At 41.6% G+C, this 18318-nt stretch overlaps 1 protein-coding gene across 1 annotated transcript in view; it reads right to left on the minus strand.

Annotated features, from left to right (window-relative positions):
- The window catches only part of pcp4b (Purkinje cell protein 4b), a 37450-nt gene that overhangs the window by 8202 nt on the left and 10930 nt on the right, over window positions 1-18318 (minus strand). Inside the window, exon 2 of the mRNA XM_073488287.1 lies at window positions 4275-4326. Coding sequence (XP_073344388.1) covers window positions 4275-4326 — 52 coding nt within the window. The remainder of the gene's footprint in view (window positions 1-4274; window positions 4327-18318) is intronic.

The raw sequence follows: 18318 nt of genomic DNA on the forward strand, positions 1-18318 counted from the left end.
TATAATTGAGTACAGTAAAGCTAATTAAAAAGTGTGCAGTAAATGGGTCATCTTCACTTTGAGAGCTTGTCGCAAGCTAATTATAAAAGGATGACTTTGATCTCTAAGGTGAGCCAATTTTGAATTATGCCTGTGCCTGTTTGAAACGCGGGGGGGAGGTGCTGTTGGCGTAGCAGTTTCCACGTTGTTCCTTAACAATACTCAGAAAGCCTGACACTTTAAGAGATGGAGCAGTTTCCTACTGTGATTCCTTGCATGAATAAACAGATGATTAATTCACGTATGATAGCATCAGACCAAAGGATTACCAAGTGTTTCCCTTTAATGTCCCTGTCAGCGTGCTCTGTTTGTACGGTATGATGTAAAGCTGTAGTAAGCCCACGCTGCCCCAGCTGTTACACTGACAGGGACCGTCTGTGTTGTGCTTGGACTCATGAGGTCAGTGAACATATGGAGCATATGGCCCAAATACATGACATCTGGACTCCAACCATGTCAACCAGTGTCACAGAGGAAGATTAAAAGGCTTTTTGGGGGGCAAAGGCCTGTGAGGGAGTTTTCTTTTTTTGAGTGTTTTCATTTTATTTTCGCTTCTTTCTACTTTCATACGCTACATTTCAGAGGAACATATTGTACTTTCTCCTGAAAGCCTATGACAGCCATAGTTAATAGATACTAGTACAAGCAGATTATGATTTTTTATTAAAAAAAATCACGTGATCAGCTTATCAGAAGCATATTTTATCTTTTATCTTGAAAGTTTTATCTTAAGCTTGTTTTAACCACAGACACCTAACCAATTACCCATTCAAAAAACACTTGACTTCGAGATGAGGGAACTGTAAGTGAAAAATGCTCTTTGTGCACTGTGGTATTGCCACTTTTACTAAGTAAAGGATCTGACTACTCTTAACACTCCTTCTTTCATAAAGAACAAACACTGATCGTCCCCTGACTCTGAATGTCTCCCGTCCACTTTGTAGTTTGTGTCTCAAAGTAAACAGCCCGACGCAGCAAAGCGGTAAAATTTAGATCCAATTGTGTCCACTTGATAAACATTCAATCTTGTGCTGTTATCTGTACAATAAACACTCCCATCCTCCTGCTTCACTGTTACTGCTCTTATCAGCCTTAGCTGCATCACTGAGGTGCATCACGGTTGCATGTACTCGTACCTACCCAGTTCAAAATGAGTTCCGGTGAATATGAATACATCTCTCTGTGGCTGTCCTTGAGCCTGTGAGAGGTTGTCTCTAAAGACTACTGTGTGCTGGGGGTATGCAGAGTGGGCGAGAGTCAATAGCAGCGTTGCTCTCTCCTCACCCACCCACTCTAAGAGCTCTCTCTCTCGCCCAATCTCTCTCTACATTGAGAGGCACGCTTCAGACACGCTGGGAAAGCAGTTTTTTCCAGGCATCAAATTAATTGTCAAGGTCAGACAACAAAGGAGTGCTTTGTGTGTGTGTGTGTGTGTGTGTGTGTGTGTGTGTGTGTGTGCGTGTGTGTGCGTGTGCGTGTGTTTACTGCAGGCTGTGTACTTTCCTTCACTTTCTCTTCTTATTAAGGGAATAGAAAGGTAGACCTGAATCCTACAGGCAGTGAAAAATGAGCCTCCTGCAACACAGCGTTTCAACTTGGCCAACTGCTTGAGTGTAATCTGGATCCCATTAATTGCTGTTGGTGAATAATGTTGCTGAACGGTGACTCTGTTTAATAGGCCGATTTATTTTTTTTCAAGCTGGGTCGGTGGCTGCATGAGCCTGGTGTAGACCTTTCTTCAATCACAAGTAATGTGGCATTTTACTTCACTGACATGTCTACATCTCAGTTAGACTGCACACACTTGAAATTTAAAATCAAATATCGTTTGAGTTTTAATTCTTTTGTAAAACTTTAACTTTATTCCCTTCTTTATTACATTTTTGTCACTTATATTTCCAGTGTCTCAGCAGCATGTCACTTGCGCACAACATGGCATATAGGAAGGTCAACGGTGCCTTTTGTGACCTTCTAAATTAGTGCCTGTGAAGTTTCTAAAGGTGCAGTGCGAACAATGATCCCCAGAGGATCATTAGTCTAAAAGTGGAATAGAGCATGTCAGGCATGTTCAAGGTTGCATGATATCTCATTACTTTGTATCTGACTGTTTTGATATATACATCATTAGCTGCACAACACTCTGAATCTCAGCCATACTTGAGCCAGACAGAAATAGCAAACTCTCACTGGATTGATAATTATGCTGTGAAGTCTAAGCTATAACACCAGGTGTTTAATACATTCAACACAACAGGACAGCAGGCTTTGTCATAATCATATAGTGTAAAGCAACAAACACAAAAAACAATCCAATCTTCCTTTATGCTGCAGTGAATCCATTGAAATTTAATAAAAAGTTTAGTCTGTCTGACATAAAGATGCAGCTGCTCCTGCGAGGTTTTGTTTTGTTTTGCGTTGGTGTTATTATGGTCCTTTAATTTAAGATAAAAAAGAAAGGACAGGAGTGAAAAAAATAATAGATTGGATTTATGATTCACTGTGCTGGTTGGTCTGACAGTCGCTCTCACTGACTCCCTCCGAGTCAGCATACTAACTATTATATACTGACCAGGGTTGATTAGGGCCAACGATGCTGGATATAATGCAGAAAGTTGGGTAACAGTCAGATGCAGATGCTTGACAATGGCCGAAAAATGTCCCAGTACCTGACAGCCTAGGAAACATTTACAGAAGTTAGCATGCTAACCAGCTAGCCCCAGCCTGTCCCAATCCAAAGCTCCTCTGCCAGCAGTGTAAACACCAACACTTCCCAGGTCCCAGTCAGAACCGCTAACTGAGCTAACTAGCTAAGGGCATCTACAGTTAGCAGTAACTCTGGTGATATGCTGCCCCCTATTTGCTTTGAGCATGAACTTTATAGGTGGCCAACTCTTACATATTGCACCTTTAATGTTGTTATTACTCAAATTACTAGTTCCTCTTTTCATAAACCAGTTACATTAGCAACTACAAGTTAAAGTGTACTTTGGCAAGATACTCAACCCAAAATTACTCCTGCTGTATTATTCCATCGATATGTGAGCGTGTGTGTGAATTATGAATGGGATGAGCAGGTGGCGCCTCATACGGTAGCCTCTGCCTCCAGTGTATGAATGTGTGTGTGAATGGGTTGTAAAGTACTTTGAGTGGTGGGTCAGACACGAAAATTGCTATATAAATGCAGTCGAATGCATTTATTGAATAAATTACGGAGCACACTATGTTATAAGATCCAAACAGCTCATTCTCCCGGCTTCCATCTCAGACTTCCATCTGTGGTGCTGAGTCAGGGCGACGCACCAAATCACCGCCATGATTTATAGGAGGTGAAAGCAGAGAAGATATTAGTTTTCTTGTTGAAGCCTTTATTTGCTTTGCGGTGATAGGTTTAATGACAGAAAGCTCAACAATAAACATGATTTGTAATGCACTCGGTGCATGGCACTGAACTTTATTTCCCCCGAGGACAGAAGTGATGCATGCAGTCTATCTCTGCTCAGGGAGGCAATCGTCAGGGAGCAAGATGGTCATCTTGGTTTTGTCTCCTGGTGTCTGTATTATTCCGCCCAGCTGAGTCAGAATATCAGCGCTGAGAGCAATCATCAGCCTCGTCAAGAGATGGATAAGAAAACTGTAAAGTGGTACGGTACATAATCTCTGTGACACCGAACTATAATTAGCAGAGTTGAATTGCTACGAGGCAGGGCGCATGCTAAAAATTCCTACATGGTACTTCATCTTTATGAGTCATAGAGCATAGGCAACTGAACTCATACAGATGCCTGTTATAAAATGTTCTCCGTGTCATGTAAACGATGACATGACACCCTGAACTCTTGTCGGATCATGATGGGATCTGACGGACGGAAAGCTCCGAGGCCAGGTTGTCTGAGTGTGTGTGTAGATTCTGGAGGCAGCCATCCTTCAGATATTGTTACTGTCAATCATGTGAGATGTGCTTTTAAAGCTCATCTCAGGTACATTCGATACACGTACTGTAATCTGTGGTCCATTTACCCTCCCTTCCTCCTCATCCTTTCCATCATTCTCTGTCCCTCTTTCTGTCTCCTCTAACATAGTGTAATTTGTCCAGCTGTTGCTTTTGAAATATGATTTGAAATATGGAGCATACGTCTGACTTTAAAATGCTTCTTTTAGGGTTTGTTAAAATGTCATGTTAATAAAAGTTGGTGCCTTGAAAATAAAAGCCATAATGTACATGTTTTTTTGTTTACCTTGTTCTCCGGATGTCTTGTTGTTGCCAGCAGCTGCTCCGGATCCTTGTCTCTGCAACGCAAAAATGACAAAAAAGAAAGCATGAATAAGATGGACATTTCCTTTTGTGGTACATTTTCTTCAAACGGAAATCCACCAGACTTCAGCACAACAATAACCCACAATCCTGTCATCGTTTCCAAAGGAGCTGAACACACGCCACTGTTCTGTGCCCTTTCACTAATTAAGTCTTGTCCTCATGATTGTTCTGACATCTACTGGGGGCTAAGCTGCCACCTAATCTGCTCGCACGCTCTCCAAAAGCCTCCACTCTTAAGTATTATAGCCAGTGGGGTCCCCTTGTTGTGACCAAATGAGCTGGGCAGAGGAGACCCTGCAGGCTGAGCACCCTATGACAGTAAAAAGGCCCTAAAGACAAGATACAGTACGACCACCAGGAGTGGAACAGAGCCCAAGGTGACGCTGTTTACTACATCTTGGCACTGTGACACAACAGAGGTCAGACAGACACTGACAGGAAGCAATGATGACCTAGTTCCCACTGTATTCATGTTTTACTGTGCTTATTTTGCCGGGTGACAAAAGTGGAAAAGGTCCAAAACCAGAGAGTTATGTAAGCTGTCAGATGCATCATCATGTGTGTTTTCATAAGCATGTTAAACTAAGTAGTTTCTTTTTCTGGAATATATAAAAGGGCTCCTTAAACCATGCATACTACTGAATAAAGTTAAGTTTTGAATAACGTCTTACACCAAACCCCTCAAGACAGTGCCGGGCTTTGAAGCCAATTTACAAAGAAGCCAAATCGGCAACCAAAATCGTGTTGTTACACTGGCCCGAAAAATCTTTTTGCAGTAAGCTTATATTGTTAAAGAAACAGCTGTACTGTAAAAATGGTGGATACATTTTTTCTTTTTAGCATCACAACCCCTGAAAAATGATAACGTCGATAACATTTGTTTCGTGGAGCTACACGATTATTGTAATTGATAATTGTTTTGTCCCCACTCAAGTTAGCAGATGGCTACACAGAAAGTTGAGTGTACTTTAATAGAGGGTAAGTTTTATGAAAACGCTTATGAAATTAAAAAATATATATTACACACTGATATAAAACTTTTACAGTCTGCATATACGAAGGGTTTCATCCAAAAATATCATAAAGCCATTTTAGAGAGGAAGAAATCACACATCTTAAACAGACCAACTGTGAGAATTTATACCAATTACACAGTGGGAAAAAATTACATTCACACTCTCATTTAAATTCACTCCACATCACAAGATACAGAGGTGTAAAAAATGGCCAGACTGAGATAAAAAAAAAACAACCACCTACGGTACAAAATAACCAAACATCTGCTCTACACAGCCTGAAGCACAAAGTCTCACCAAGTACTGGTATACTCATATATACATAGCCACACTTAGCTGATATAACATAATCATTACACTCTTACATACTAATGCAGCAACATTTATCTAAATGTCAACTTTCATTATTCTGCCGCCATTTACTTGCTACGCCGTACCACCTCTGTATTCCAAACACGCTCGCTTCCCTCTTATTAAACTGCAAATAGGCACTGATCTCCAGAGAAATAACACGCATTGTGGCTGTGTTAATGTATGTCTAACACATTTCTTCTGAGTTTGTCAATGTGCATTCAAAAATAGAGTAACAACAAGGGAGCTCAAAGAGTTTTCACCTCACAGGGAGATACCTCCCATTTTTAAGACCTTTGCCAAGACAATAATTGGTAATCTTTATGTTTTTTTTGTTTTTTTTATTTAAACGTAATAAAAAACGTTATATAACAAGTTGAACTGATATCCCTCTATCTCTACACTGACGTCTGCAGGGTTGGGGCAGGTGCCGACAGCATTAGAGGTGTGAAAAGGGTAAAGTAGCAGATATCGCTTAAGAGAGGAGTACAGGAGTGACACCCAATCACAATGAGCAGATTAGGAAAAGCTATTCTTAGAGCCATATTATAGTCCTGCTTTTAATATGAAGCAGAGCGAGAGAAGGGGGATATCACAGTGAATGATAAAGGAGCCAGAGGAAGAATGTATGGCAAAGATCAAGGATGGATGGAGGAAAGGAAGTAAGGAGAAAGGGCTGTGGTGAGAAGTTACATCATCAGCATCTTATTAATCACACGTATTAAGAAGGCACTGGGGAGATATGTTCTGCCGAAAACGCTCATTAAAAACGCTTCACTGCACTTGTTTCAAGAAAATAGGATCTCAAGACTGATTTACAGACATTAAAGCATGGAGATTTGTTGCTGGTCATTCACCAGTGTTCAGCGCTAATGCATGCTAAAAACCTGATAACATCAAGTGATCCTCTTGTTTGCTGCTCCTCCACATCAGCCCATTCTAATTAATTCAGCATTAGCCATCCCTTATAATTGATGTCCCTGGGCCTGTGTTTGGGACCGCCTTGGTGGCCCATTTATCTTCACAGCCACAACCAAGGAGCAGGTGGGATTCAGCGAGAAGGAGTGTAAAAACTCCAAACTCCAGCACTCTGTCACTGCCACAAACCTCAAGAAAACATTCAGTATACATGCATTTAAAAGAGGGCACCCTGGAGGAAAAATGCTCTCCAATATGGAAACTCCCAGAAACTGTCCAAACTGGATTGTATGTTAAAATGGATGTTGTTAATAAAATATTTTTTTGTCATGTTTATGGTTTCTGTCTGATGGTGGAGGAGGCTGAGGGGGTTGAGAGTTCCCATATAATCAATGTGTCAATTTGAACCTAACCGTGTTTGTGCAGGAAAAAAATCTAACGTCAAATTATTACAGAAATTACAGTGTCACTCTCCTTATCATCAAGTTGTGCAGTTTATTGCCAGCTGGCAGACAGGTTGTCAGCTCGTGTTTTCATACGCACAGCCTGGGTGGGAGCTGTGATGAAGGGATTTTTTTTTTTTGCTGTAGTAAAGAGGAGGAGCAGGATGAGAGGAGACCAGGATCAATACCTCCCTCTGCAGTTAAGATGTACTTATACAAACATTGGCTTGGGAAGATTAATGACCAGAATCAACTCTTTGATTGCCTCCTCTTGTAGGGAGAAAAAAGAGAAAATAGGTGGAGAGCACTGCAGCAGTTAGGCTTCCAGTCAAATAAGTTCACAGAGCTCAGTAATGACCAACAACCAAACTATCAGACCTTGAAATGCTTATTGCTTTCTTGCAAAGAGTTAGATAAGAAGATCAATACTACTCCCATATTTGCTCACCAAAGCTACAGCCAAGCAACGGTTAGCTTAGTTTAGCATAAAGACAGGAAAAGGGGGGGAACCTCTAGCCTGGCTCTGTCCAAAGGTTAAAAGTAACATTATCGGTTGTTTGATCCACATAAGTCCCACCAATCTCCCTCCCTCTTGCTGTCCAGCAGACTACCAGGGCCACGAAAATCTAATCCACGAAAAAAAGAAGAAGACGGTGATCAGTCAAACTCTGCTGCTTTTCGAGCCTTCTTCTGTCAAAAAACTTTAACAGGAGTATCAGGACCACAAAGCTGTTGAGGCTTTCATCATACAAAAAGAATAGACGCAAGCCAGTATGAAGCAGAGTAGGGTGGTTCTAGCAACAAAGCCAGTGGGATCCCTAATAACCCTTCATTTTATGGACACATTTGTAGTCTCAACCTTCTCATCTGACTCTCTGCAAGAACACGTATCCCTTTAATGTTTTGTACATGGTAACACATATGAGGAGGCTCAATGTCTGATAAAATTAGAAGATAAAATGGGTTTATTTTGTATATTTAAACTCCCAGCACTAATGGTGACTCATGCGTAATAATGCTAATTTTTTAATTGTCATGTTAAAGGTTTGTTTTGGTCCTGATTATTCGTTTTATCAGAGCTGGATGAAACCTGGGTGTATTTTTGTAAAACCTGTGAAGATAAAGTGCTTTATAAATAAAAAAAATATCATTATTGTATCGTATTTCAATCAAGCATTTCATATGGGCTGAGTTTTTTTTATTCCATTTTGAACAAATTCAGGGGGAAGGCACTGGGGAGTTGGCACAGCGACAAAACAGATCAAGGAAAGGGTTTCATTTAGGTAGCGTGTATCCGGCTGCCTCCTGGGGGATTTAGCTCCAGCTACTCTCACCGCAACCTTTTCACAGCTATTCCCCCACTCGTTCAAAGGTTTCCCATTTGGTCATGTCAGAAGGGTTTCCATGCTTTAATAGCTGAGGATTCAAGAAGGCATCGTGCTATGTGTCCTCTTTCTCTGAGCTTCTCTTTCTGCATTATTAATCCAGCGCTTTCAATGAATTTCAAACAGCGCGCGTAATGCTTTGATGCTGAAGAGAGGGATGGGTGGTGGGGTGGGTTGAAGCATCCTTGCAAGCTCGGAGCACAACACACCCGTGTCTTTTGGGAAGAAATGTCTAATTTGAGGCTCGTCTTTGATGCATTTCGGAATAAATAAATAAATAAAATGTGTGTGAAGTGAAGTGTGTGAGATATGTGTGTACAACACTGCAGTTTATGTTTGCCTGTCAGGCTAATCAGAAATATACCTGTTCTCTCTTTGCATACGTCTGTCAGGAAAGAAAACCTGACGTGAAAACCTGACTTATCGCATTGCTTTGTGGTGCTTAACATTACAGTCACACCGCTGAGCTCTCTTCCGGCCCCCCTGCAGCTCCAAACAAATATCAGAGCCAGATAAGAGCACAGTTTTGTTCTTCCCTTTTACTAATCCCAGTTCAAAGAGAAGAGCTGAGTCCCTCCATCAGCCTCTTGTAATGGCCATGAAATGAACTGGTGCCTGCGTTGGAGCTACAGTGCAGCTGCTACTTCACAACGCACTAATATGGCTCCCAAAAACCCAGCACCGACTGAGCGAGACGGAGGAGACCAGTCGGTCCATCGCCCTCTGCAAACAAAACTGCCCTCAAGCTCATCTCGTTGAGTGTTTGGAGATATAATGTTGATGTGACATTGCTGCACGGTTGCAAAAAGATTATTATTGTATCACATGCAAAGACCAACTGTGAAAAGTTATATAGTTGTAGTTGTAGCTTTTGCATCATTTAACATTCCCATCGGCCTATAAGAAGGTTCAAAGGCACGAAAAAATTGCTTCATCCATCGCTTATAGATCAATGTTCATCATGTTCTGATTCTTACTACCCACATGAGCTATTTTATGCCTGTAACAGATGATTCATTCATTCCTTAGTCACGTTACTCTAATCCTAGTTTTGAAACCAGGATATACTTCTGTTGTTCATCTGTTCAAATCTCATTATTTTGAAAAACATGAATAAAAATGTCATTTGTAGGGTGGAAATTACAGTTTACTGACTAATATAGTCAAGCAATCATATGTGGTGATGTTAATCCACTAACAAATGGGGTTGCAACTCACAATTATCTTCATTAACAATTAATCTGAGGATTATTTTCTTCATGCTGATAATTATCGTATTAATAGTTCAGTCTATAAATGTGGGAAAATAGTGGAAAATCATTAAGTTATTTAATTGCTTATTCTGAGCATCTTACACTCCAAAATAGATTTGCAATGATCAGTCAATGAAAAGAAAATTACCAACTATTTTAATCATCGATTCATCTTTTCAGTCATTTTTCAAGCTAAAAAAGTCAAACATCTGCTGGTTGTAGCTTCTTCACTGTAAGGATTTCAAGCTTTTCTCTGTCACTTATGACAGTAAATGAAGAGTCTTTGGGTTTTGAATGTTGGTTAGACAAAACAAGTCATTTGAAGATGCCACTGTGGGCTCTGGGTAATCATGACGAGCATTTCTCACAATGCAATCACATTTTATAGACTAAATGATTAATTGTGAAAATATTCAGCTGATTAACTGATAATGAAAATTGTTTGTTGTTGCCCTACTCCATATTGCGTAAGACAAAAAAAGCAGCAGATTCTCACAATTTAAAAGCACAAACTAGGGAATGTTTGCTATTTCTGATTGAAAGAAAACAAAACAAAGGAATGTTTGATGGATTATCAAAGCAGTTGCAGATAATTATTGTGTTGATTTATTACCTGTCAAAGGATCTCAGCTATGAGTAGTGCAGTCCAATGCTGCGTCAGTATAACAATGGGCCTATAAGAGCACTTTTCATAAGATTAATAGCCCAGCAAGCAATTTTATGTCTAAAAGATGTATAATAACCTGACATCTAGGCTAAATTTGGGCTGTCAGTGCAAATTTAGTAGGGATTTCACCGGGATTTGCAATACAAGGATTTAAGTGAGAAATATGAAAAATGATGATAAGCCCTTATTTGCACATTACTGAGTATAAAAGGTGTCTTTAAAGCAAAAAATAAAAAAAAGATAAATAAAAAGACGGACTTAAAACTGCAAACCTTTCAACTGGGAGCCAACTGCTTTATATGCCACCACAGATAATCATACATAAAAGGTATAAAGCACCATATTAATTCCTGAAGCTTGTGCACTTCGCTCCACTGCTCGGTTATGTTTACAACAGTGAGTGCAGTGTCTGAAATTTCACCTACCAGTGACTTTGGAGAAACACTATAATCAAATCAATATCGTCTCAACCTAGAAATAAGCTAATTCTAAAACCGATGACAAAAATTTGTGCTTTATTGCTGCCAGTCAAAAACAGGGCTATAGCCAAGACGTTCTAATTACAATCATTATTTGCCTCGATTTCACCTTGTAATCACAAAATAAACAATTTCAAGATCCTCTTGGCTAGAAGTAGGTGACAGATAGTAGACTAAATTGGCGCTCTTTCCAGCGAGACATCTAAATAACGTCTTTTTGCTCGCTGGGAGCTTAATGAACCTCTATCCGCTGTTCTGTCTTTCAGTAAGCATTTAACCGGAAGATATATTTGTATTGGTCATTAAGACAATGGTGCTGTAAGTCAACCGTGATGGTAGCACAAATGCAAAAAGTTATCATTAATGGCTCAGTCATTACCACTAATGATTCAGTAACACTCTGTTTAGCTGCAGGATTCTGTGTTAAAGAATCAGTTGTTCATATACTGAACACCTGGAGCATGTTCGAAACGTTGTCACATAACTGACGATTGTAAAAAGTTGTATACACCCACGGTAGAAAACACTATGATCAACAAAATTAGAGTTACGTGGTCTCAACATGACATGAGTGCTCTATGGCAGCATTAGAAACCTTTGAATCACTCCTCTGAGATAACAACGCTGTGGGTGGAAGCGCTGCTCCGACACGATAACCACGATGTTCTGCGAGGTTTAACAGGTTACAACTTGGCTTAACTACAAGACGTGACTTGAGGTCCTTTTGTTTATGGCGAGCGTGTTCAGCTCACTGCGGGGGTGATGAGAAACTATGACACCCCCGAGGGCAGCGGAGAGAGGAGGAACCATTACGGCTGAGCAGCTCTGGGGCCGAGCCAAGTGTAAATTGCAATAACAGCAGCTCGATGAGGGAGATTACTGAGGCGGAAAGGGGCTATCCTCACTCTGCAGATAAACGCGCACGTGAAAACACACGCTGGTGAACGAATCAGCACACCTGTGGACGCATCGGGACGTATACAAGCGCACAGAGACACGCTGTGAGAAACAAGAAGACAAGGAACCAATCAGGCAGAAGAGGAAAAGCAGTAATTACATGACGTTGACGAGGGAGATAGAGAGCAGAGAGATACATATTGTGCCTCTCATTAATCATTAACAGTCTCAGGAGGACACAAGGTCAGCAAACACTGTTTTGATGTGTGTGTGTGTGTGTGTGTTTGTGTGCCTTTAGGTGAAAACACACACACAAACAGCAGAGCTACTGTAGCATACTGCCGGCAAACTCCACAGTGGCTTCATCAGAATTTCTGCCTCCAGGCTTCAATTAGGATACTTCAAGGGGAAAATATAAACACACACACATAAACATATATAGACAAGAAAACAGGCACACACACACACACACACACGTAGGGTGAGTCAAGCAGAAAAACAGAAGATACAGTGTGCATATACTGTAAGCACATTTGCAACTCAGAGAAATGTAAATATGTTTTTATCTCTGATTGGGGCATACATCGAGGGACAGGGAGGGGAGGGAGTGAGGAGGGAGAGAATCCTTTAAAACATCCACCTCCTCTCACGCTGCTGAGAGGAAGCTTTTATTTCCCTCACTCCGAGCCAAACTCGTTTATCTGCCCTGCAGAATAGGATGCCGGAGGCGAGCCGCCTCTCTGCACCCCACGTTTGTGTGATTCTTCAACTCGTTATTAGTTCATGTGTGGAAAATGTGAGTGAAAATGACATTCACTAAACCCTCGGCGTTAACACCATTTCTGTTTCAGTGGAGGTCACGATTAATAATGCATCGAAGCCCAGAAATTAAGCCTGCCCTCTCAAATGTAATCTTCATGTGGCCTTATACATGTGTGTTTATTGAACAATGTGTAATAGTGAAATCCTGAAGTTAACAATCAACATGAAGAAATCATGTGTTTTACAAAGAAATTTGAGTTTATTGTAAAGACACAGATCAACATTTTGGGAAGCACGTTTATTCGCTTAATTGAGAAGATGGAAGTAACCATCACGAGACAGCATATAAGACCCATATTGTTTCTTGTTCGGCCAGGCTGCCATTGTAAACAAGTATTTGTTCTTAATGACTTGCCTGGTTAAATAAAGGTCAAACAAATAAATAAAATAAAGTTCAGCAGCAAATTCTAGTGTCAGGAGATGTAGTATAAAGAGCAAGAAAGTCTGGACTCTCCCAGGAGACAGCTGTTCGTGCCCAGTGTGAAACCACAGCTAAATATTGAGTTCTTTTAACTTACTAACTTAGTGAAGTTACGTCACATACTGTAACATACAATAGGTTTAGGGTAACTAAATGAAGTAACGATGATACAACAAAGCAGTGCCAAGCGTGCCACAGCCGTAAAGGATTTCGTCATATGCAAGTGGACATGGTTTCATCTGAAGCATTGCTTCAAAAAGACAACCAACTTCACCATGTTGACTGAATGTCTTGGTTGTGTTGGTGCGTAGCAACATATCAACGTACAGATGCCTTGTTTCCAGTGAGAACAGTGGCATGTTTGTATCATTCATGGCGGTTTGTACCTCTGACGTTCAGCATATGGAGGATGCTGCTCTGCTGAAAGCCTGCACAGTAAAACACTGTTTCCCTTTTGATCCTCTGACCTCACTCTGCTCCTGCCTCTTCATCTCTTCAGAAATCAGCCTGCTCATCCTCACTGTGCAGGCAGTGGGAGTGGGGCGCGAGTGTCTGTGTGTGCTCTCTACTACAAGTGCCTTTGTGTGTCTGTGTTTCTGTGTTGTGTGTGTGTGTGTGTGTGTGTGTGTGTGTGTGTGTGTGTGTGTGTGTATGCTACAGACCACTCATCTGTATGAGCTCCATTGGCAGTTACATAAACCATACTGTCATACAGGCTACAGGGCATACTGAAACACTGCCAAATCAGTGCTGGGTCAATAACTCCCTACTGCAGATTTTTTTGGATTTTCTTTCCTCTGTTGGGCAGCCAGTACACATCTGGTTGAAAGTGAGGAGGAAGTGGGTGGGTTCATATACTGTTGCGGTGCAGCAAAGAGGTCAGTAATTACCATGAAACATAATTACTGACTTTCCCTGGGACCTTTTTTCTCTGAAAAGACAGACAGCAGTTTGACCGCAGTTATTAGAACACAAAGAAAGCTCTTTGAAAAGCACAGAGAGGCTTGAATTTAGGTGGAAATGTGTCTAAACTGCCAGTCCAGGAGCCAAAATCCACCTCTGCAGCCTCAAAATGGCACACTTTTTAATGGTGACACCGTTCGTGTAGTTTGATTTATCTCTTGAAGTCATTTGATAACATTTGTGATGCTTTCCACAGTCTATTCAGGGAATACACAGACTGTGGGTTTTAGGGGAATAATGCCATTTTTCCACACAAGGGCTCCTGTTAATACCAATGCTGAGTGTAGGTGTGGGAAGGACACTGAGATGACGATAGGTTGGTATCTTTTTCTCTCTACAAGTCAAGTGCGGAGATGTTTTTTCTCCTCAGCGGAGCCTCGGGGGCAGGTAGAGCGAGTCAGCAGGGGGAGAGGAAGAGACGCTGATTTGCTTGTCATAAACATCAGCTGTTTGACTGTGACTGCCGACGTTGGGACCTTGGCACAGTCTGCCTGGCGAACCGCAAGACGCAGAAACTCAGCTGCACGCTTCCCATTTCCTCTGTGGCAGCCGGGCCTCCTGAGGTGACACTCCCGACGTTGAGGATGATCTGCCCCTCGCACGAACACTTCTGTTTAATACGAACTGTATTTCTGCAGAGCAGCTGCAGCCGCTGTCGAGCCACCTCCATGCGATGCACACGCCTGTCAGTGTGTGACACATGCACTCAGTTGTTTTTTGCTTCCTTTGTGTTTCTCGGGGGTTCAGGCTGAGGAGGGCTGTTGGTAAAATTATGAGTCTAAGCAAAAAGCAGGCCAGCTGTCATGCAACCAAGGAGCCGTCCCAATATAAGCTGTGATCAAACCGCTCGCACTGACTCACTAACTTCTTTCTCTTTTTTTTTTATTTTTTAAATCTAACATTTTTTGGAGGGATTTTTGCAATGCAGCAGTAAAATTCTCGGCTCACATAATGCGGTTGACACCAAGCCAAGAAGTACTAATGCCTTCATGCCCCAGAAAAGCCTGAAATCACAAAACTACAAACAACCTTTAGAATAACAACTAATTTGTTTTCATCTTAACACAGCTGGTGCTGTGGTAAAAAAAAAAAAAAAACTTTCACAGGAATTTCCACGGAGAAAAGCGATGAGGGACGGAAAGAGGGAGAAGGGAAGGGGGAAAGAACACATTACAGCTCCTCTCCAAATTATTCTTTCAAAGTCCCGTCTGTTACACAACTTAATGAGCCTTGAAATTGGCGAGATTACATTTTTCAGAGTTTCTTTCATTAGTGTGGGTGTCGCCAATCTCTGGGGATTGGTTTCCTCACTTTGGGATTGTAGAGCGCGCTGCCACGGAGCGCGTTGCAGTAATGAAAGGAGCAACAAACTAACCAGCAGGCCAGTAAATAGATGAGGGAGTTCCCTGTGATCAGCCGAGGCTTTGGTTCAATCAGCCAGCTGATTTGCAGAAGCTGTGCAGCGGGTTAGAGTCCTTCTCTCTGTAACAGATGTAATCATGCGGTGAGAGGGAGAATCTGTTTCTCCAATTAAATCACAATAACAGCAATCTGCCGATGAGATGAGATAGGAAGCATTGCTTTCACAGCAGGTTCCTTTGGTTGAAGGATGTGAGGTAAACCCAACAGACGCCAAGACTTGATTTAAAGGAACAGCAGTACATTTTGGGAAATATGCTTTTTTTTGGTTTCTTGCTAAGAGTTGGATGAGAAGCTTAGCAAAAACACCAGAAAAAAGGTGCCCAAAGTTCACAAAATCTGCCTACTCACACCCCAAAAGCTGTCTGGGGCAGGGCCTTTCTGTGTGGAGTTTGCATGTTCTCCCCGTGTCTGCGTGGGTTCTCCCACAATCCAAACATATGCAAAAAAGTTAGGTTAATCAGTTACTCTAAATTGTCTGTAGGTGTGAGCTTGAATGGGTGTTTGTCCCTATATTTATTATTAAATTTATTTATTATTATTGGAAGATTTCTGTAAGATTTGAAGAAGTTATTGTCCAGCAATCTCTAGTTTTGGTTATCTGAGGAAAAGGACATCTCAAGTCCCTGGAGGACACTTGATTGACAGTTGCAGGTACTATATTTTTGTACTGGTCAGAGTTTCACCGCTAGGGGAGGCAAAGCAGGAAAATGTTTGGAGGCACCCACAGAAATCTGTAGATAAAAAGGCCCCCAATGGCCACTCATATTGGCAACCTTTGCAATGACAACCGTAAACCCCCCTGAACATATCATATAGGTAGTGTGCCTCAAAAACAGTGCTTTATATGTTGATCATCACTGGCCTTATAATGTGGGTTATTTACAATCTGACAATGTTGAAGTTAATTAATTCAGATTTTAATTGTCCAGGTTTATAATGTTATTTGTATCAAAAAAATCTAATAATGTGAACATTGGAAATAAAAGAAAGGCTTGGACTGTACATTTTTCATTGGTGTCAGATTATTTACATGATGGTGGTGAACGCTGGTGGGAGGGGCCCCCTGGACATTTTTGCCACTGGTTCAGGTTGAAATACATCCAGTTGGCCAAATAACAGCCTGTGTGAAATTATACATGTTGTCAAAGGATGTGGAAACTACAGGAAGTGATGTCATTTGTGGGGAGTATGGCAGTTGTCAAACAAGTTTAAACAGCTGTTTTCAGATTAAGTGCTTAGAGATTGTGTGAATAAGGTCACTTCTCTTCAGCAGCATTATTTTGACCCTCACAGACAGTTCTTGACCTTGAAAACAAAACAATGTCAACTCAAGGTCCACTTGAGGGTTTCTGACCAGCTTCCAGCAACTATGTTCAAATGCTGTCAGATCAAATCAGCAAGGAGTCGCAGACATGCTCGAAATAACAGAAAAGTCTGAACATCTACAGCTTCGTGACAACTGAGAAAAACCTCCATCTGCCGATGACGACAAGTGTGAACAGGTCAGAAGAAGCGACGTAAGTGGACTTCTAAATCTTGGCTTAACTGTGCTGTGCACTCATTGCGTCCAATAACACTCTGGTACATCACGACATGGCACCCTGGAATTGAATGTAGCCCTGCCGACCTTTTCTGCATGCCATCACTGCCTCTCACTTCTCTGCGCTGCTTCAAAAAACTCAGTGTTGGATCTTCTTTTTTTAATCTGGAGCGCTGAGGTTGTTGTCAGATGGCGGTTGCCTGTCTCTTTTTGGCTTAATGCTGTTGCGTGGCAAATTGAAGCATCGCTATTTGTAGCAGATGAGAATGAGCAAAATCAATATTGTGGATACTGAAAGCTTCTTAGTTTGTTAATCTGTAATAGCTGATTCATACGCATGGCAGGCATAATGCAATGATTGATGTTTTGGCTTCAGCGACTTCATCTGGCTCAGCAACACTGACCATTTTGAGCACGAGAACTAAGACCCAGAGAGACTGGCTCGTTTCGAGGCAGGCCGGCTTGTTGGCGGGCGACTCTGTTGCTGCGATCCAGTGCCAAGCGGCCATCAGCTGCGAGGGGGGTCCACGTGACAGAGAGAGCGCCCGCTACCAGGCAACCCAGAAAACTCTCCAGTCTGCTTTTGTGGGCCAAGCAGCAAGAGAGTAGCTTTGCAAATGAACTTAAAAAGAGCAAGGTGTTCAAATTAAGACCCTAATTATGAGGAATGATGAATCTGTCCTCTGCCTGCGATGTCCCACCAGAGACTGTCGGGTCGAAAACATCTCACAGAACCTCTTCTGAGGGAGGAGACAGCCAGATATTTGATGTGATAATGTGAGGAATCATAGTTTGGATACCATTCAACTAATAGATCCCCACTTCATGCCCAGTGGATTCCTAAACACAATCTGAAGTGCAATCAAAGGAGACTTTGATTGCACTTCAGATGGATGAAAATGAAGGCTGAAGATAATAAATAATATCATTCGCTCATTTGTTTCTGGGGTTATTTTAAGACTTGGCAGCTTGCAGAGTCCAAGAGTTCCCTGCCACACTCGATGGCCATTAAGAATTTAAAAAAGCAGAAGTAGGCCACAGACAATTCAAGCAGAAAGAACATAAGGCCAAACCGCCTCCTCTTCTTCTTTCTGATCTTGAAGTGTAGGAGAGAGACAAATGAATTTCAGCAAGAGGAGAAACTGTAGAAACCACCAGCTCAGGATCACGAGCAGAACACCGAGGCTTCACTCCAGCAAATTTCTCTGAAGAGGAAACGACAGAAGGAACTAAAAGCTGCTGGAAACCATCAATACGGCCACTCCAAATTTCCTCCACCTCTTCATTTTGGAGCTTAAACAACAACCAAATCGAAATATCCAACACAATCTCCGTTTAAATGCCTCCTCATATGTTTGAATGAGGTTCTGAGGCACATTTCCTCAAA

This window comes from Pagrus major, chromosome 2, assembly GCF_040436345.1.
Source record: "Pagrus major chromosome 2, Pma_NU_1.0".
In the NCBI taxonomy this organism is placed as follows: domain Eukaryota; kingdom Metazoa; phylum Chordata; class Actinopteri; order Spariformes; family Sparidae; genus Pagrus; species Pagrus major.